This window comes from Gopherus flavomarginatus, chromosome 3 (genome assembly GCF_025201925.1).
Source record: "Gopherus flavomarginatus isolate rGopFla2 chromosome 3, rGopFla2.mat.asm, whole genome shotgun sequence".
NCBI lineage: Eukaryota > Metazoa > Chordata > Testudines > Testudinidae > Gopherus > Gopherus flavomarginatus.
This window is the reverse complement of record NC_066619.1, coordinates 284,668,464-284,689,974: the sequence shown is the minus strand read 5'-3', so window position 1 is coordinate 284,689,974 and position 21,511 is coordinate 284,668,464. Positions and strand designations below refer to the sequence as shown.

Here is a 21,511-nt window from a genome sequence, read left to right as displayed (position 1 = left end):
TGGTGGCATTTTTTGGTCTCCTTACTTTTTTTTTTAATTTGGTGCATGCATTCAGTTTGACCTCTAGTGTGGTGTTTTTAAATAGTCTCCATGAAGTTTGGAGGCATTTCACACATGACAATTCATTTTAATTTCAGTTTAACTAGCATCCTCAGTTTTGTATAGTTCCCTCTTTTGAAGTTAAATGCTACTGTGGTGGGTTTCTTTGGCACCTTCCCCCTCACAAGAATGTTAAATTAAATTACTTTACTGTGACTATTACTGAGCAGTTCAGCTATAATCACCTCCTGGACCAGATCCCATGCTCCATTAGGACTAAAGCAAGAATTGCCTCTCCTCTTGTGGGTTCCAGGACTAGCTGCTCCAAGAAGCAATCATTTAAGGTGTCTAGAAATTTTATCTCTGCATCCCGTCCTGAGGTGATATGTTCCCAGTCAATATGAGGCTAGCTGAGATCCCCCATTATTTTTGCATTTTCTGTGTTTGTAGCCTCTCTAATCTCCTTGAGCATTTCACAGTCACTGTCACCGTCTTGGTCAGGTGCTCGGTAGTACATCCTTACTGCTATGCTTTCCTTGTTCCAGCATGGAATTTCTGTCCATAGAGATTCTATGGGGCAGTTTGTTTCATTCAAGAGATTTATTGTATTTGACTCTATGCGTTCTTTCACAGTGCCACTCCCCCACCAGTGTGACCTACTCTGTTATTTCTGTATATTACCTGGTGTTACCGTGTCTCCCACTGTTCCCCCTCCTCCACAGCCACGGCTTGCTCCTCCCGGGCACTCCAAGCCTTCCTTTCCCCCACACAGTAGCTGTTTCTCCTGGCATCACGTAGGGCCCTGAAGAAGATTTGGCTTGAGAGACACAGTCTGAGGACCCTGACCCAGGAGCGACAGAAGCGCCCTAAAAGAGTGTGTGTTTGGGGGAACTGGTGCCTGATCCGTGGCCCCACCCGTGTGCCACCTCTTCTCTCCGAGGCCACGCCCTTGCCCCACTTCTTCCCCTGAGGCCCCTCCCGCTGCTTGCTCCTCTCTGCCCCTTCCCCCTATCGCTCTCCCTTATGGCCGGTAAAAAGCTCCTCTCTGCCCCTTCCCCCTATCGCTTTCCCTTATGGCCGGTAAAAAGCTCCTGTCTGCCCCCTTCCCCCTATCGCTCTCCCTTATGGCCGGTAAAAAGCTCCTCTCTGCCCCCTTCGCCCTATCACTTTCCCTTATGGCCGGTAAAAAGCTCCTGTCTGCCCCTTCCCCCTATCGCTCTCCCTTATGGCCAGTAAAAAGCGGGAGGTCGCAGCCCTCCCTTTTTAAAAAGTGCTGGAGTTATGGCCCCTGGGCCCCCGTGTTCTGGTGCCCCTGCCCTGACACTACCCACAAAGCCAGACAGCAGCAGGAAGGCCTGTTTTTTGGACACCTTGGCCTGTTATGGCTCAGGATTCCCTCCTTCAGGTGCACGTTGTTTCACCCTGGAAGGTTTCCTAAGAATTGGAAGCCACAAAACCCCCCCCGGGTCCAGGAAATGTAACAGAAGCAAACAAATGAATCTGTGTTGTGTCCTGGCTTGTAGAGAAGGGTGAGTCAACCCTGCCCTGACGCTGTCTTTTATTGTTCCCTTTTCTCACCAGATCAGCTCTAAGATCCTGGAGAAGAACGCCAACCCCCAGTGGAACCAGCGCATCACTGTGCCGGCCATGGTGAGCAACGGCAGGTCTCTGCCTCTTCGGTCACTTTGCTCTGAGCATTGCCGCTAAGCCGTTTGCACTGACCGTTCCCTTTTTGTGCCTGTTTCTCTAGTTTCCTTCCATGTGTGAGAAAATGAGGATCCGGGTCATGGACTGGTGAGTTTGAAGTTGAGCTAGAAGGAGACAGGGTCCAAGAGGAGATGGACCTTATCTACACAGTGGGGAGCCTGTTTCAAGGACCAATTTAGCCCTGGTCTCAATTGTCCTGTGCTAGTGTAACCCAGCTCCGAAATGCAGCGAGCGTCCCAAGCCAGACGCATTCCCAGAAACAACGCCTCCACTGCACAAGGGCCAAGCGAGTTCTTCCAGGCCCGTTAAGGCTGGGGTGGGTCAGGTTATAACTGGCTGTAAGGAGCACTCCCCAGAGCTGTAACTTCCTTTACCTGCAACCAAGTGGCTCCAAACATATAGGACATTATTTCTCACCTTACTCACCATCCAAGAAAATACGGTTTGGTAGTAGTTGTAGGTGCTAGGCTAATAATCTTACATGTAGGAGGGAGCAGACTAAGCGGATGTCTACAATGCAATTAAACACCAATGGCTGGCCCATGTCAGCTGATGTGGGCTTGTGAGGCCTGAGCTTCGGGACTATCAAATTTGCAGGGTGGATGTTCAGGCTCGGATCCTACGTGGCTAGAGCAGTGGACGGGCATTGTGTGGGAGGTCAGACTAGATGATCATAATGGTCCCTTCTGACCTTAAAATCTATGAGTCTATGAGTCGGGATTTCTGGCGTCTATTGTGCAGTCTGCCACTGTCTCCCTTTGTGATAGTGGGCAAGTCACTTTGCTTTGCTCCATGCCTCAGTTTCCCATCTGCAGGGCTGGCTTTAGGAAGTGCCAGGCCCAATTTGAACAGTTTCGATGGGGCCCCGGCAGGGATGACTAAAAAAAACACATGTAAAAAAACATGTGGGCCTTGTACTCACCGGGTGGTGCTCCGAGTTTCAGCAGCACTTTGGCTGCGGGTCCTTCACTCGCTCCAGGTCTTCGGTGGCACTGAAGGACCCGGAGCGACGCTCGGTGAGTAAAAATGAAAAAGGCGCCTCTAGCCAGGGAAGGGATTCTCACTGGGCGCGGGGCCCGATTCGAGGGAATTGGTGGAAAAGTCCTAAAGCCGGCCCTGTCCATCTGTAACACCAAGTTAATAGGACAGATCTACAGCTGGTAAAAATCAGCACAGCTTCATTGACTTCCACTGACCAGCTGACTCCAATGGAGCACTGTGGATTCACACCAGATGGGGATCTGGCCCACTGGCTCCAATGGAGCACTGTGGATTCACACCAGATGGGGATCTGGCCCACTGGCTCCAATGGAGCACTGTGGATTCACACCAGATGGGGTTCTGGCCCACTGGCTCCAATGGAGCACTGTGGATTCACACCAGATGGGGATCTGGCCCACTGGCTCCAATGGAGCACTGTGGATTCACACCAGATGGGGATCTGGCCCACTGACTCCAATGGAGCACTGTGGATTCACACCAGATGGGGATCTGGCCCACTGACTCCAATGGAGCACTGTGGATTCGCACCAGATGGGGATCTGGCCCACTGACTCCAATGGAGCACTGTGGATTCACACCAGATGGGGATCTGGCCCACTGACTCCAATGGAGCACTGTGGATTCACACCAGATGGGGATCTGGCCCACTGACTCCAATGGAGCTCTGTGGATTCACACCAGATGGGGATCTGGTCCAATAATATTGACCTGTCTTAATAGGGGTGACTTGGAGAGTTAACGTTCGTAAAGAACGTGGCTCTCTCCTAAAGGAAGGATCTTTATGGGCAAAGCATGATCAACCAAACCCCTTATTTCAGGGACCGTGTCACTCACAACGATGTCATCGGCACGACCCACCTGCGCTTGTCTCAAATCTCCGCCCCAGGAGGAGAACTGGAAGGTAAGGAAAGGCCTGTGTCTGCAGTTTGCACTGGGCACTATGGGGAATGCATGCACATGGCTTGGAGGCTGGTCTTGGCTTTGGTGAAGGAGAATTACTGACTGGGATCCTCTCTGTGAAACCCTGGGGGATGGTGGGGGCTGGCGCCTTCCCCTCCAGGCGAGTGTGGGGGAATCTCAAGTGATTCTGACTGAGGTTCGGTCGTGACAGCGGTGGGTTACTCTTCAAGGCATGTCGTGAATGTCGTCTGCACTAAAGCTCTGGGTGGGTTTTGGCTGCAGCCCAGCTCCTCCCCAGCAGGGACACTAGAAATCGGGGGGATGAGCCCCGGCATGCAATGGGACCCTTCCTGTGGACAGGAGGGGAGCATACACTCTCTTGTGCTGTCAGATGGCTCTGCTGGCTGCTGAGGAGACAGCCAGGGCTGAGGTGAGGCTGGCTCTTGCACAATGTGGGATACAAAGATGGGGAGGAATCTTGTGCCCTCCCTGTCCCATGGGCACCAGTGGAAGGGGCAGTCATCACTTGGCACTAGAGCATCCAGGGCTAAACTTTGCCTCTATTGATGCCAATGGCAAAGCTCCGAATGGGGGGCACAATTTGACCCCAAATCCTCACTGCAGGACCCCAGCATGTCTTCCAGTTATTGGCTATGGCCAGGTCCAGCAAAGCACTTAAGCAGATGTGTAAGTTGAAGAAGGTGGATTAACCCCTTGGCTTCACTGGGCCTGCTCCAGCCCAAGCGATAAGCACATGCTTACATGTTTTGCTGGATCGGGGCCTATATCCATGGGATATTTTTGGATTCACTTAGCCAAATTCTTCCCTTGCTTCTTCACTGGTTCAAGCCCCACTAACCCCCTGCTGGGGCCTGGGTTGCCTGAGCATTGGGAACGTCCTTGTGAGGTACCAGTGGTGGCCCGTTGGGTGTTTGAACTTCTGTATGCGTGTCCGATTTGAAGTGCAAGCATCGTGGGACAGAGGTGGAGAATTGCTCTGTCTGAGCGTGCCCTGGCTGCTCAGTAAAGAAGCATTAGGGAGGGTGGAGCTCATTTTGCCTTAATTTGAACCCACCTTCACATTGTAATCTAGGAGTTGGGAAAATTCCCCTCCTGCCTGTTCTCAGTGCACAGAGGGTAGGGAAAGACTGTGTGGTTTCAGGGATCTGGGACTCTGCTAAGTCCTGACTAAGTGTCTTCCCTCCAGGGTATGTCTACACTACCCTGTAAACCCAGATTGATTGGACCCGGGCTTGTGGATTCTGTGTTTCCAGCCATGTGCTGGAGCATCCACACTGCATTATAAACCAACATAAGAATGAGCACAGTGGGGTCAGACCAAAGGTCCATCTAGCCCAGTATCCTGTCTTCCAACAGTGGTCAATGCCAGGTGTAAACCTGGGTTTACAGTTGCTGGACCCAGGTGTCTCAGCCATGCTAACTCATCCACACTGCACTATGCAGACCTTCTGACCTGGGTCTGTGGCTTGAGCTGTGTCCACACTGAAAAATGACAGGCTTAGATCCGAATCGCAGTGGGATTTGAGTTCTGACCTCTACCCAGCAGAATCCTAGGACTCAGGTCCAAAAGGGGGACTGGAGGTCAAACCTGAATCAGAGGCTGGACTTAGATGTACCGCCAGTGACTGGCTCACATAAGAGGTTTACGAGCCTGTTTGCTGTAGCAGTGAGGCTTGGTCTACTCGCTCCAGTGGTAGCTGCTCATGCTTTTAGTGCTGAGGGTCTTGGGTTCAAGTCCTGAAGACCTCCCAAATGGGGCCTGTGGGGGGGGGGTCTAGCAATCAGCTGTCAGCCCTCAATCACACCATCCGTGTCATGGTATTCGTGTCAGGTGGGAGGAAGTGCAGGGACTCACGGTTCACTTTGTTGTGTTATGGTGGTTTCTGAATAACCCAGGACTTTGCAGCTGCTCGGAGCTGTTGTAGGGACTGTAGCCTGAACCTGCCCTAACCCCATCGGTTACTGAATAACTCCTGCAGCTAACTCCCTTTGCTACTCTGTTCCGACTGTCCTCACTGCTATACTCAGCTTGGTTTTTACTGGCTGCGCTTCAGACAGAATCCTTGTGAACGGACTCCAGGTGCTGACACAATTGCAGCTTGCATGGTTTGGTGTATCCACATGGTAGCATTTCTCCTGGACCAATCACGTGTCAATGGTCTTGGCCTGCCCATACTTATTGCATAGCACAGCCATGTTCCCACTGGTGCACTCTGGGAAGTTTGGGGCAGCAGCACCCTCCTGTCTCTGCTGAGTGGTAGAGGATTGTGGGCATTTTCTCACATGGTGCAATGCATTCTGGGATCTTGCACATAGACCAGGGAGGTAGAGGGACCAGCTAACCCCATTACTCATGCACAGTTAAATGACCCCCCACTCAAAAACCTATACATAGCAGAACTTCCAGGTGAGATTCCAGCCGCAGCTCTGCTTACAAGCTGGGTTGAAACATGGTGCCCTCACAATGCTGAGGAAAGGAATGCCTGGGCTTAAAACACGTGGCGTCAACCTGGCGACAAACTCGGTAAAGGTCTGTAATGCAGTTGAGGCCTTAGGGCGCAGCTAACCTGTTCTTACAACACAAACTGCCCTGCCAACGCATGCAGAGTATGGAGTTCAGACTGCAATGCCATGTGCCCACTGACACGGGCTTTGTCTATTCATCCTCCCTTTCCTGGGCCAGCCTGGGCAGCTGCAGATCCCTAGAGAGAGCGCGCGAGGGAGCGGGGGACAGGGAAGAGGTGTACGCTGGAAGTGTTTGGAAGCATTTCCCTTAGGCCAGACCCAGCCCTATGCTGTTAGGGGCTGTTGCACTGCAAAGCGCATTGGGAGCCGAAGGGTTTTACTCCCGATCAATGGGTCATTGCGGCCATGCAGGCACGTGGATACAGAGGGACTCTCTGATAGTTAATTTCTCTGCTGGCCACAGGAGCAGGGTGTTGTGGGACGCCGCACAGGGACCTGCACCCACACCTACCGGGTACCCAGGAGATCCCCACTCGATAGCCCGTTGCAACCTCACTCTTCGTAGGATGAACCCCTGGGATACACCCTTTCCTTCTCCCCCACCTCCATGCTAACAGATGCCCTTTGTTCCCTTTCTGTCCCATCCCCCAGATACAACATGTCTAGTGTTCCATGTGGTAGAGAAATCCTGGGGCTTGGCTGTGATGCATACAAAGGCTGCTGGACACAAACACACCTTGTGGGTCTCTCTGGCCTACAGTCACCACACAGGGTCCCCCCATGTCCTAGCCTGGATTCAGCAGCCATCAAGGGACTGATTCCCCTCTTCCACATACCCCTAATGACCAACAGTCCCAACCCAGCAAGTTTCCAAGCCCTCTGTCTGAGGCCCCATATGTCTTGCCTTGCGCAGGGCCCCACAGAACTAAAGGCCAGCTCTGGGCAGACAGCATTTATAGAGAAGCAAAATGGAAGCCCCTAGTTGTTCCATGGTGCTTTGGGATGCCTGTTGCAGCCCTGGGGACCTTTGGGTGAAGGGGTAGGGTGTTGCCATTGTCAGAGACAGGCCTGAGCCACAGCTAGATTCGGTGCATTGCATTGTGGGACACAGAGCAGGGAGGTAGATTTGGACCTCCGCTGGACTCCTGGGAGGTGGTTTGGCCAGCTGACTTGAGTAAGGAGGCCAGGCCTGGGCTCTGTAGGAAAGGCTCCCAGTGCACTCCCAGGGCCTCATGTGATATGGTGCAGCATGAGTAGCTTCCAGCCAGAGTGACCTAGGAGACTATAGCTGTTCCGTTCCCCTCTCGGTCTCTCTCTACAGTCTGGCACAAAAAGCCTTATTGCAGCAGCAGCTTGCATTTCCCATAATGCATTGGTCTCATGTCACCTCCTTCCACCCCTTCTCTGTTGTTCCCACTCTAACCTTCTCTCTGTTTCTTTGTGCCTCAGATGAGTTTCCTGTTCTTGCGAAGCCCCTGAAAGCTACGGCCAGTACGTCCCTCTAGCCTGTTGGTTGCAATTCTGGTTTTGTAATTTGGCCGTTTTAGCCGTGTTTAGACACACTGGGACACTGGACAGAATCAAGATCAGCAAAAGCCTCAGTGTCTGAAACGTGGCTTGTCAAAGGGAGTGAGCCATTGAGATATGACCTCAGATCTCCTCCAGCCTCATATGTGCCCCCCTTGGATCATCTGTAGGATGGGATGGGCCATGGTATGGAGTCTCCACTGTCCTTTGGCCTCTAGTGGGGTTGGTATGCCAAGCATGAGGCATTGCTCTCTGTTAGTGATGATCTTTCTGTTGAACACTGATGGTATTTCACGTGGTAAGCAGGACCGAGGATGTGTTGTGCTGCTCATTGGGCCAAGACCTGGAGCGTTGGGCCTGGCTGGTTTCAAAGTACAAGTTAGAGGGACACCGGTTTATTCCTGCTCTCCTAGTGCTGCTGCATCAGACACCTAGCGTCTGATACCACTCTCTCAAGCAATGGACTGAGGGTCACCTGATGGATCATTAGGTGTCCTAAGGAAGAGGGCGCTGAGCCAGATCCTCATCTGGTGTAAACCGGCACAAGCTCCATGGCAGTCAGTGGGATAGATCCCTAGTTCACTGTGGTCAGTGGAGGAATGCTGATTGACACCTGCTGGGAATCCGGCCCACTCCTTTAGTACCCCAAATACGGGACTTTAGGAAGACAAGAGCCTTCATCATCCCAGGATAAATTCCGTTCTCTAAATTCCAAACACCCCGAAAGAGGGAATGGGGCTAAAATCTGGATCCTGATCTGAATGTTGTGGCTTGGGCCCCTGTCTGGTGTGGACGTGGCCTAGCACTGCCATGGCTCCCCACTGTATATTGGAAGTAGCTCCTGTGAATTCAGTGCGATTACTGCAGATTGGCTGGACTGGAGTCCCTGAGATCAGGCCCTCACTGGCAGGGTCTCCCTCTGTAGAATTATATAGTTGTGTCCACTGCTGTGTGTGGGATGGAGGAAGTGCTGGGTAGCCCGTCCGCCGACGCTTTGTGACTGGCTTTATTGGGAATGGGACTGGCCTTAGCACCGCACATAAAGGGCTCTCAGTTCTGCCAGTGTAACGCTGGAGTAGTTGTACAGAGTAAACAGAGCTGTCACCTAACCAGGGCCTGATTCTGACCTCACTCATGTTGTGTCACCCCATTGATGTTGATGGCCCCAATCCCAGGCTATGTCTGTGCTTGGTGCAGCCAGGGAGGCCGGGGAATGCAAAGTTGGCTTTAAACCACCAATCAGGAGTGATTAGATCCTTGGTGTAAGTTAAATCAGCCCCAGGGCTATCTTAAGGCCTGGCTGCCTCTGGCTGTGCTGTGGCATTGACACACCAGCCACACCTCCTTTACCTCAGCTACAAGCCCTATAGTGCGTGGCAGTGGAGAGGTTCTAGCCACTCACGGGTTCCATGAGCCAGTTAAATTGCCAGTGTGTGTTTTGTGCAATGTGAGTGTGGCAAAAAGCAGTCACATTTGGGGTGTGGAATGCTCTCACGGAGTTATCCTCGTGTGTGTGAGATTGCAACCAGACCTGCAATGGGCCCATTTATAGAGCGTGCAGTGGAGGAGGGTGCTACACATCAGGAAAGATGTGGACAAATTGGAGAAAGTCTAGAGAAGAGCAACAAAAATGATTAGAGGTCTAGAAAACATGACTTATGGGGAAAGATTGAAAAAATTGGGTTTGTTTAGTCTGGAGAAGAGAAGACTGAGAGGGGACATGATAACAGTTTTCAAGTACATAAAAGGTTGTTAAAGGAGGAGGGTGAAAAATTGTTCTTGATAACCTCTGAGGATAGGACAAGCAGCAATGGGCTTAAATTGCAGCAAAGGTGGTTTAGGTTGGACATTAGGAAAAACTTCCTAACTGTCAGGGTGGTTAAGCACTGGAATAAACTGCCTAGGGAGGTTGTGGAATCTCCATCATTGGAGATTTTTAAGAGCAGGTTAGACAAACCCCTGTCAGGGGTGGTCTATATAATACTTAGTCCTGCCATGAGAGCAGGGGACTGGACTAGATGACCTTTCGAGGTCCCTTCCAGTCCTAGGAGTCTATGATTTTAAGATAATAACAAAGTCTAGTCCACAAGGGATCCGTGTTCCTGCCCTTGGCACTCATTGGACCAAAACCCTGTAGTTAGAGGAATATGCTATAGTTTGCTCAGTGCCCGTTCTCTTTTTATGCATTAATGAGAAGGGCTGTTGTAGAGGCTCAGTAACTGATTGCTCTCTGTGGTCTCCTAGTGGACGATGGGCTGGGATTCCTGCCAACGTTTGGGCCCTGTTACGTAAACCTTTACGGCAGCCCGAGGGAATTTACCGGGTTTCCAGATCCCTACGAGGAACTCAACATGGGAAAGGTGAAGTCATGGTGGTTCAGTTTTTAAAAATTCTTCTTTGCAAAATGAAACACTCTCATTATGAACTTTCTTTAATTGTTGTGATGGGTTGGATCAGAGAAACCCCCTTTGGGACTGCCTCCTGATGTGCCAAGACTACCTCTAAGCCTGTTTTCTCTGGCAGCTTGGGACTTCAGTGCCTTGCCTGGTTTGAGCCAGACACACTAACCTGTTACAAACACAGACCCAGGTCTGAACTACATCCCTCAAAAGCTGCAGGCTTAACTGAAAAGAGCTTAAGAAGTGTCCTGTCTCTAGCACTCAGATGCCCAGCTCCCAATGGGGTCCAAACCCCAAATGAATCCATTTTACCCTGTATAAAGCTTATACAGGATAAACTCATAAATTGTTTGCCCTCTATAACGCTGATAGAGAGATATGCACAGCTGCTTGCCCCTCCGCAGGTATTAAGACATACTCTGGGTTAATTAATAAGTAGAAAGTGATTTTATTAAATACAAAAAGTAGGATTTAAGTGGTTCCAAATAATAACAGACAGAATAAAGTGAATCATCAAGCAGAATAAAATAAAACATGCAAGTCTAAGCCTAGTACAGTAAGAAAACTGAATTCACATAAAATCTCACCCTCAGAGATGTTTCAATAAGCTTCTATCATGGACTGGACACCGTCCTGGTCTGGGCCCAGTCCTTTCCACTTATATATCTTTTGCACAAGGCAGGAATCCTTTGTCCCTCTCTGGGTTCCCACCCCTTCCTCTAAATGGAAAAGCACTAGGTTAAAGATGGATTCCAGTTCAGGTGACATGGATTACATGACACTGTAAGACTTCATTATGTACTTGCCAGCACACACATGTACAGGAAGACTCACAAGTAAAACAGAGCCATCTACAGTCAATTGTCCTGGTTGATGGAAGGCCCACACTTTGCATAATTACAATAGGCCCTCAGAGTTATATTTCATATTTCTAGTTTCAGATACAAGGATTATACATTCAAACAAATAGGATGACCACACTCTGTAGATTATAAGCTTTATAATGACACAAGAGACCTTTTGCATGAAGCACATTCCAGTTACATTATATTCACACTCATTAGCATGTTTTCATAAAATCATATAGAGTGCAACGTCACAATCGTTACTAGGATTGGAGCTGGGTGATATTTTTCAGACGAATAGTTTGCCAAAAAACACAGCTTTGGTCAACATAAGACTATTCACAAACTGGATGCAAATTGGTTCAGTCACTCACAAAACAGGCAGCAGTGGTGGAGGAGGTGGTGCTACCTCATTGCTCCATTCCTCCAAATCGCCTTTAGCTGGGTGCTTAGGACACTTACCCCAGATATAGGAAACCCACATTTGAATCCCCACTCTGGAACAGACCCCAAATGGATGTGTTTGTTTCACAAAAAATTCTCAAATTTTCAGTCGGTTTGACCCAGATAGAAGCTCTTTTGATTTTTCACTACCGTTACTAAATCGAAAAGGCTGCTCTTCTCCCATATCTAAACAGGATCTGTTGCACCTACAGGAAATTATTACCCCTCTTGACAAATACATCATCAAAAAAATAATATAGTCTTGTTTACATCTGTAAGGGGCTGCGTGAATACATTGCCTGATCCTGCTCCTCTTGAACTGAACAAAATCAACAGCAGAGCTCCCATAGACTCCAGCTGTCTTGGTAACAGCACTTTCTTCTTATCTAACTCTAAGGGAGAGGGAGTGGCCTTTCGGGGCAGGTTGCTGATGGAGCTGGAGACAAAACTGGTGGAACATATTGAGCAGAAGTTGGAGGACATCCCGCCTGATGATATTCTACGGGTAGAGGTATGTGGCATCCTTACTGAATCACTACTGAGGAGTCAAGCATCACGCCGGTTATAAATCACAGGGTTGATAATTGGCAGAGCTGGGGACTGAACCTGCAACCTCCAGAACTAAAGCCTATTGCTCCACAGTTGGAGCCAAAAGGCTCTCCCTGTTAGCCAACTGCTGTCGCAACTCATCGCCTCGCTGACTCGGGCACTGAGGGTATATAGCGTGGTCATCTACTGCCTCTTGACCACTCTCTCCTGGAGGGAGGTCGCCCTCTGGGGCCCTGTGCCTGGGGCCAGCCTATCTCTTCAGGGGCCCTTTGAGAACTCTCAGTTCAAACGGTCTCCAGAAGGGATCCCACTTAGTCCTCAGGTGCTTACCGGCTCTCTGGGCCCCAGCCCTAGGTCAGCGTCCCTCCCCCTGGTACACCCACACAATGAGTGAAATGCAGACTGGTGCAGCTTGCAGCCCGGTCTCTGCCCAGCTTCTTGGGCAGGGTCTCTCCCAGTTCTCCCTGCCAGGAGAGCTTTCCACTGCTTGCGCTTTGCCTCGCCAACTCCCTGCAGAGTGTTTCTGGAGCTGTCTGCCTCCTGTTTCCCTTTCATGTGGGGAGAGAGGGGCAGCTCTCTTGCATGCTGGCCCTCAGCTGCCCCTCTCTGCTCCTCCCACACCGTCCTGGGAAGCGGCGCGTGCGGGAGTGGGCGAAGGTTTGGCTGGGAGAAGCCCCAGGTCAGAAGCTGCGGCTCCTCCCACGGGGCCGACTCTGTGTGTTGCAGAAGCACCTGCGGCGGCGCAAATACTGCCTCTTCGCTGCCTTCTACTCGGCCAGCATGCTGCAGGATGTCGACGCCGCCATCCAGTTTGAAGTCAGCATCGGCAACTATGGCAACAAGTTTGACAACACGTGCCTGCCGCTGGCCTCCACCACGCAGTACAGCGGGGCTGTGTTTGACGGTGAGGTGTGGGCGGGTGCGCGGGCATGGGGAAAGGGGCGTGGCGTGGCAAGGAGACTGCTCCTCAAACCAGGTGGAGCCCACGGGACCCATAGGACTACAGCCGCCCAGAAGTGATGCCCCTTATATGATGGGCAGAGGAAACCACCCTGCATCCTGGCGGGTTTCCTGGCCTTCCTTTACGTGTCTCCTAGAACTGGAAGAGACCTTGAAAGGTCATCGAGTCCAGCCCCCTGCCTTCACTAGCAGGACCAAGTACTGATTTTTGCCCCAGTTCCCTAAGTGGCCCCCTCAAGGATTGAACTCACACCCCTGGGTTTAGCAGGCCAATGCCCAAACCACTGAGCTTCCTGCTCCCTGCAAGCCTCTGTCATTGTGCTGCTGTATCCTGGCAACCATGGTGCCCTGGCTGAGAGGTAGGCCAGAGCCCTGACCCGTTACAGGCCCAGCTCACCCTCTGGCACGGATTGAACAAGCTACACACACACTCTCTCTCTCACTCACGCTCTCTCTTTGAGCCAGGATGCGAATGGAAGAGATTGTGTGTTCCACTATTCAACTTTCTACTTGTACAAAACCTAACACCCTTGCCACCCCCCTGCCTCTCTCTGAGGCCCTGCCCCTGCTCACTCCAGCCCCCCCCCCGTTCCTCGCCCTCCCCACCCTCACTCACTCGCTCATTTTCACTGGGCTGGGTCGGGGGTTGGGGTGAGGGAGGAGGTGAGAGTTCTGGCTGCAGGTGCGAGTTCTGATGTGGGGCCAAGAATGAGGGATTTGGAGTGCAGGAGGGGGCTCTGGGCTGGGGCTGAGGGGTTTGAAGTGTGGGAGGGGGCTCCGGACTGGGGCTGAGGGGTTTGGGGTGTGTGTGGGAGGTGAGGGCTGTGGCTGGCAGTGCACTCTGGGGTGGGGCTGGGCATGAGGGGTTCAGAGTGCGGGAGGTGGACCAGGGCTGGGGCAGGGGGTTTAGGCATGGGTTGTGTGTGAGGGCTCCATCTGGGGATGCAGACTCTGGGGTGGGGCTGGGGATGAGGGGCTTGGGGGTATAGGACGGTGCTCCAGGCTGGGATCGAGGGGTTTGGAGGGCTGGAGGTGGATCAGGGCTGGGGCAGGGGATTGGGGCACGGGGGGGGGGACGTGTGCAGGCTCCAAGTGGTGCTTACCTCAAGCAGCTCCCAGAAGCAGCGACATGTCCCCCCTCTGGCTCCTACATGGAGGCGTGGCCAGGTGGCTCTGCATGCTGCCCTGTCCGCAGGCACTGCCCCCACAGCTCCTATTGGCTGTGGTTCCCTGCCAATGGCAGCTGCAGAGCTGGTGCTTTGGGTGGGAGCATTGTGTGGTGCTCCCTGGCGCTCTTACGTATAGGAGCCAGAGAGAGGGGTGACATGCTGCTGCTTCCGGGAGCCTGCCTTAACTCCACTGTGGCAACCTTAGCTCCACTGTGCAACTGACCGGACTTTTAATGGTCCAATCAGCACTGCCGCCAAGGTTCCTTTTCAACTGGGATGAAAACTGGCCACCTGGCCACCCTACCACTATTGGCTGTTCCTATTTTGGTGGGATACATTCAAGATCTCGCACTCCTGAGTAAAATGTACCTCCCTCTTCCATCTCCTTGAGCAGAGCAGAACTCGTTGAGCGCTCAGAGCCATCCAAGATGCCACAGCAATTTTTGCAATGTTTAGGGTTGCTGTCCCGGCCACGTTCCATGCCGGGCAGTTGCATTCTGCCTGCCTAAAATTTCCTCCTGTTGTTGTTTTAGTTGGATGTGGTATTCCTCTTCGCTCCCCAGCTGAAACTGTTGAGTGGTGTTCCAGGGTACTCAGCTGCCCTCAGTTGCACCCCAGCAGTGGCTGCTTTGCTGTGGTGGGTGGAGTGATTTTGGTGCATGTAGAATTGCTGAAGGGTTTGGGGGTATAAATGGTGTGACAAATGTGTAAGCTATTATTAAGATTGCAATGAATGGATTGTGTGTGTGTGTGTTGCTGCCCTCCTCTCCAGGAAATCAGAACTGTTCAAGTATGAGTCATAGGCCCAATAACAACAGATAATGGAGACTCCTCTTTAGCTCCAGGGCTTGTGCTTTTGGAGCAGAACCTTTTTCTGTCCCCAGGAGGTCCCAGCTGGCCCCAGCATAGTGGGACCTACATAGCTGTGGGTTTGTTACAACAGTTTGAGTTGCACTAGACATCTCGTTTCATAGCAAGGCTGGTTGGATTATAATTTAATCTCATTGCTTCACACACAGAGGGAACCAGGACTAAAACCTTTTGCCCGTCAGGTCAAAGAGCACAATGCACCAGGCCTCTGCCCCTTTCTCTGTCTGTGGGCCAGTTGGTCGCAGGTGACATCTCGCACACAGAGCCAGACACAAGTGTGTTCTGTCCCACAGGTTGCCAGTATTACTACCTCCCCTGGGGCAATGTGAAGCCCGTGGTGGTGCTGTCATCCTACTGGGAGGATATCAGCCACCGAACGGACATGCAGAACCTTCTCCAACGCACTGCAGACAGGCTGGTGAGTAAAGCGCTGCCTTTGCATCTCTGTGGGAGAGCCCAGGGCTGTCAGGTATGCTGGCGTTCATGCTGAGCCTCATTAGTATGACCTCATGTACACCAAGGAGGAATCTGTATTGAGTTAATTAGTGACTCGTGGGGTATGATATTGCAGGGGGCAGCATCTTTCACAGATAGAAAACCAAGCTCCTCAAACTTGGGATCACTAAAGCTGTTGGGAAATGAATAGGGGAGTTAATGCCAGTGACTAGGAGGCCAAATAATTATCATCATTACATTCAGCCTCTCTAAGTCCCCATTTAGCCAATAGTATCCTTCAGGTCCTGGTTTTAAACGGTTGTTAAAACAGCCTCAGTGTTCCTCCCCAGAGGAAGCCGCACTCAGACAGGTGGAGGGGTTGGTAAATGGTAATCTCCAGGAATACAGGGTGTGATGGTAGGTATGGGGAACTAAGAATGGCAGAAGGCATAGGAGGATTGACGGTGAAGAGTGAAAAGGCTCTTTTTTCCTTCCCTCTTAGTCCTGGGGACTCCTGATTTGCAATTTGAACCACACTATTCTAGACAGACATTACTATAATCGTAACCTCGCTTAGTACAGAATGGTGCCCTCTGTGTTTCATGGGGGGGAGTGGCTGCTATGGCTGGGGAGGCATTAGGTGTCTCATGAGGAGGGCAGAGGTATCCCAGAGACAAAGATCTCACATCTGGATTAGGTCCGGTTTGGGTTCGAGGCTCAGCCGCAGCTAGGTTTGGGGTGGACAGAAAGGAAACCTGCGTGATGTTAGCCTTTTGGGGACATGTGAATCTATTCAGGGGAAAAGGTGTTCTGGTTCTGGATTCCTAACCAGAACCTAACTCTAGAGATGGGGTTATGAATCCAAATCAGCTCCCTTCTCCTCCTACTGTGGGAGAGACATCTGAATCCAGACGTCTGAATCCCATCTCTAGGAGGAACAGAGAGAAATGTGAACTCCTAATATTCAAATGCCCTTGCCCATCAGCGAGCATGTGAGCCATGTGCTAGCTGGAGAAACCCTTCTGTCTCCCCTACGTACTGCCTTTCACTTGCTGATCTCCACGTGCCTTCCCTGGACAGCAGTGGCTAAGTCTTATTACTCCCCACGAAGTCACTCCGAAACTCAGGCTGGCATTGAATGCGGCCCATTGAGCAGTGGGTCACACAGGCAGCAGATAACACCCACACGCCAGCCTCTGTAGTGGCTATCCTTGGGCCAGACCTGAGCAGGGAGGCAAGACAGCTGCTGGCAGGGTGTTCTCCCTGAGACACCCTCCCCAGGGTCTGTGGAGGCTGGCATGTTGCAAGGCCCACCTGCCCTATGTGGTGTTTAGGGAGGTTGAGGGTTCTGAGGCCCAGGGGGTGGAGGTGGAAGATGGAGTTACGTGAGCTGTCCTGAGGAGGTTAGGGAGGGCAGCTGCGGTTCTTGTGGGAGAGTCTGCTAATAGAGCTGGACTAAAACTTTGCACTGAAATCTGTAGCTTTCTCATTCTGGGAGTGCCCCGAGCAGTGGAGAGGGGCTGGCGAAAATGAAAACAGCAAAATTACAGCAGAGGAAACTGAGGCACAGAGCAGGGAAGTGACTTACTCAAGGTCACAGAGTGAGCTGGTGACAGAGCTGGGCATAGAAATCAAACCTCCTGACTCCAGTCCCCCTCACCTTTAACCACTAGGCCATGCTCCCTCTCGTTAACAGGTCCTTAGATTTTAACTATTTTAGAGCTTCTGACAGACATGGATTTAATGTCACATCAAGGGGACTCTGCCCTGAGCAGGGAGAGAATGACTCAGGGAGGAGATCTCACTTGCAAGCATCTGACTTCAATAAATAGCCACATACAATGGCAAACAGGAAAGACACACTGAGGGGACACAAGAGGGAACACGTCTAAAAATAAGTGAGGTGACTGTACATTCTGCAAAGGACTAAACGAAAAGGGCTGTTTGGAACCACGGGAATCTGCTTGACTCACTCCCAGGCTGGCGTGCTTTGCACTTTGTACTTTCCCGTAATTTGACCTCGTTTGGAAGGGAGCTGCGCTGCCAAAGCAGAAATGTTTGCGCTATTCAAAAATATGATGTTCCATGCACCAGCTGCAGCCTGTGCACATGCTGCGCTCAGCAACTGCAAATACTGCACTGCATCCGCTACTGCGGTCAGCAACTGCAAATATCACATGCTGCAACTCAGCACCTGCTGCACTGCACGTGCACACACTGCGCTCGGCAACTGCAAATACAGCACTGCATCCACAGACTGCTCCCAGCAACTTCACATATCACACCACATGCACATGCCGCAACTCAGCACCTGCCGCACTGCATGTGCACACGTTGCACTCGTCAACTGCAAATACCGCACTGCATCTACAGACTGCGCTCAGCAGCTTCACATGTCACACCACATGCACACGCCGCAACTCAGCACCTGCCACACTGCACGTGCTGCGCTCAGCAGCAGCAACTACTTCTGTGCAGGCACACACGCTGTGCTCAGCAGCTGCAAGTACCGCACCACATCACACGCACATCCACTGCACTCAGCAACTCACGCTCAGTTGCACAAGCTACACACACATGTGCACTCACACTGCACTCAGCAAGCTGTGCTGCACTGTGCATACACAGCACCCATGCACACACTGTATCACAGGGTCACAGCATGGTGTCTCAGTACTCCATGAACTCGTTGCACAACCTGGGGCATGCGGCGCTATGTACAGGCTGCCCATGGACTCCTGGTGTGACTTCAAGGAAGACACATAGTTCCTCTGGGCCTGGGATCTCCCCCTCTGAAATGGCACAATGGAACAGTCAACTCTTTGGGATGGAGCCTCACTTTGAACATATACAGTGCTTAGCTTAACAGAGCCCTGATCTCAATAGCGGCATCAAGGTGATGAGTGGGCCAGCTCAATAGTCTTCTGTTTATCAGATCCTGCTCATAACAACACACTTTTACGTAACATGTCCAACCACTTCTTAGGTTGGCCACCACACGTAACGTAGAGAGAGTGCTTTTACAGCATAGATTCCTAGATTCAAAGGCCAGAAAGGACCATTGTGATCCTCTAGTCTGACCTCCTGCATAGCACAGGCCAGAGAACGGCCCCAAAATAATTCCCAGAGCAGACCTTTTAGAACATCCAATCTTGATTTAAAAATTGTCAGTGATGGAGTATCCACCATGACCTCTGGCACGTTGTGCCAATGGTTAATTACACTCCTCATTAAAAATGTATGCCTTATTTCCAGTCTGAAACCTTCCCTCCACCCCCATCTGGGTTGACAACAGGGTTTGAACCCAGAACTTTCTTGTGCCAAAAGTTATGTTTGTAGAGCATCTTTTCATGGTTGGAGTGGCATAATAAGACCCCTGTGTGTGTGTGAAATTTAAAATAACTAAGTCTGCTGATCAGGAAATACTCCATTAATGAAGTAGGCTGAAAGCTTGAGGGGCCTTCTTTAAAAATCTGTTTGTTTTTAGGGAGACGTCCCCCAGATTGAAAAAAGACAAAGCTACTTGTAGGGCACCAATGTTTCTCTCTTGCTCTCTGTCTCCCCCAGCTGGGTCTCCAGCTGGAATGGAACTCTGGTGCTTTAACACTAAGAGCACAGGCTAAAAGAGTAGCTCCGTTAACTTGTAGTGGTAGTAGGCTCTAATCCTCTGTTTGGACCAGCAACTAGATGAGGGAGTGGCACACAGATTACAAGCACACACAGGAGGCTATGAAAATTGGGGCCTCCCACTGGCCGCAGGAGGGGAGGCCCTTGGGATATGTTGGGCCCTCAAATGATATTGCGCTTTTGCGCAGCACTGGTCTGTAGGGTGTGGGTTAGGGGAAGGCTGGGAGATGCCATAATCCGTGCATGAGTACTCTGCTCTGTGTGTTGTGTAGGAAGCAGGCTTGGAGCTGGTCCACCTTGCGCTCAAGGCCAGGTGCTCATCAAATGACTTGGATTCATTGGTTTCCCAGTTGATTGATGACATCATCGCGGACTGCAGGTATTTCTGCCAAATTAAACTGTGAGCCTTTTCATGCGCTTATTACAAGAACATTTATTTATGTTGGAAGGGGCCTTGTGCTGAAAAATCCTGGTCATTTGCTAATGTTTACTTCAAAGGTTGTTGAGCCAAGGCACGGAGTTGAAAAGGTGACATTTAAAGCAGATCATAAATTTCCACTCTTTATGCAAGGGCTGCAACCCAGCATACCTGAATAAGCCTCATTGTATCGCAGTTTGAGCCATTGCAATAGATATACTTCCAGCTGGAATCTAGGGCTAGAAAAAAAGAGCCACCTAGAATTTACATTCGCAGATACTGTTGTGGTAGGAATGAACTTTTATGAAGCAGTGACTTCTGCTCTGGATGTACTGTGTATGTGAGAGAGATTCTTGACTCACAGGACCATGGGAATTTCCAGACTACATCCAACAGGTGTCGCTGTAGCCTTCCTTCAACAGGGGTTAACACTAGGTGCTTCAGAGGAAAGTGTAAGGACCCCATCACTAGGCAGATATGGGAGTGCCCCATGAAGGTCTTGTCTTGATCACTAATAATAGGAGATGGGTTTAAGCCCTGAAAAAGGTTTATTTCCCTTTCAATACTATTTTTTTAAGCATTATGTGTTATAATCTTGGATATTCTTTTTATCCATATAAACATACAATCCCTCTTTGACTCTTCCTAAATTCTCAAAAACGTCCTGTAGCAAGGAGTTCCACAGGTTAATTTACAGCTGGAATGAAAAAGTAATCTATATTTTTCATAAAATTCTGCCAGGGGAGGATGCACTTGGTTTCCATCCCCTTAACCCTGCCCTGTTTCAGGTGACACCAAACTGAACACACTGCTATGCTATCAATACGGGTAGGTCAAGTTTTTCACAAATAAGGGCCCAGAGTTTGGCTCCTTACTTGGTATTTAGGTGCCTAAATAAGTGCTAAGCACCCAACAGCCCCCATTGACTTTGGTGGGGGATGCTGGTGCTTCATGTATTTGAAAATGAGGCCACTTCATGTGGATTGAGGAGTCTAACTGTAGGTTCCTACTTTTGAAAATCTTGGTCTTTCTATACTTTTTCAAGGACAAAGTCCAGATGTTGCCAGATGAAGTTCTGTTAATGGAATCACTTTGTCCCAGAGGTGCTGGCTCTTCCCTTGGCAGTGGTCACAAAAAAGAGGTTTTTGTTTAAGTGAGTAAAGAAAGTTCCCCAATTCCTTGTTGCCCCTCTGCATAGCTCACACAGCCCAGGGAGAATATTAACAGCACATCACTGCACGATCAGTTTCTGGTTCTCTGGCACTTGCAGGCTGTTTCATTACTGATGCTCCAGCCAAGCAAAAAACTGGCCTTCTATCCCCACGTCTGCCACTGACTTGCTGTGGGACCTTGGGCAAGACACTCTGTGCATCTCTTTCACCCTTTCTCTGTCTTGTCTCTTCAGACTGTAAGCTCTTTGGATCAGGAACTGTCTCTGTGTTTGTACAGCATCTAGCACAGTGGGGCCGGGACCTCAGTCAGGCTTGGAGGTGCCACTGAAATACAAATAAGAATGGAAAGATATCCATTCACATTCTGTTTTTAAAACAGAGCCTGAAACTAGAGCCTAACCGGCCCTTAATGTCCCCATCAAAGGGAGGGAAGCCAACATTACGCATGCATTTAAAAAATCCTAACCTTTCCCATTGGGCATCTGATTTAGATCATAATCAGGGAAGGCAAAGAGTTCGTAACAGTGCGTCCTAGGTCCTGTGACCCGGACCTATTGCAGGAAGGCACCAGTAGCAGAAAGGTCTGTTGGAAGAGCATTATTGCACTATGAATGTCTGGCACAAACTTTTGTTGAATTGTATTTTCCAATATGATTTGACTCTCTGTCTAAGTAGGCTTTTCCGTGGCCCACATCACCTTGATATCTTGGGGCTGTGGGGTCTGAAACTGGAGTTCCCAGGCTTTATCACCATATCTCAATTCCCCTCCCCTCCTGTCCCCAACTGCATATCATCCCACCTCCAGCAATTGCTCACAGGGGAATCTTTAATATGTTTTTAGTTGTTGAGTAGGGTGTGATGATAAGCCTTTGCCAAAGGGAATTGTTAAAATCTTGTGGTCTGTTCTGAAGAAGGTGGTAGCTGTTAGACGGCCGTTGCTGCTTTTCATAAAGCTTTCCCA

General features: G+C 50.5%; 1 protein-coding gene across 7 annotated transcripts in view; it reads left to right on the top strand.

Annotated features, from left to right (window-relative positions):
- Window positions 1–21,511, top strand: part of DYSF (dysferlin) — a 326,279-nt gene that overhangs the window by 112,644 nt on the left and 192,124 nt on the right. For 4 of the 7 annotated variants that reach the window (XM_050943290.1, XM_050943287.1, XM_050943289.1 and 1 more), the window contains exons 14-21: window positions 1,621–1,689; window positions 1,790–1,833; window positions 3,567–3,649; window positions 9,907–10,022; window positions 11,748–11,861; window positions 12,626–12,803; window positions 15,192–15,316; window positions 19,233–19,339. In XM_050943290.1, coding sequence (XP_050799247.1) covers window positions 1,621–1,689; window positions 1,790–1,833; window positions 3,567–3,649; window positions 9,907–10,022; window positions 11,748–11,861; window positions 12,626–12,803; window positions 15,192–15,316; window positions 19,233–19,339 — 836 coding nt within the window. Of the gene's footprint in view, window positions 1–1,620; window positions 1,690–1,789; window positions 1,834–3,566; window positions 3,650–7,584; window positions 7,627–9,906; window positions 10,023–11,747; window positions 11,862–12,625; window positions 12,804–15,191; window positions 15,317–19,232; window positions 19,340–21,511 lie in introns of all 7 variants that reach the window. The other 3 variants (XM_050943285.1, XM_050943288.1, XM_050943284.1) reach the window with 1 other exon arrangement.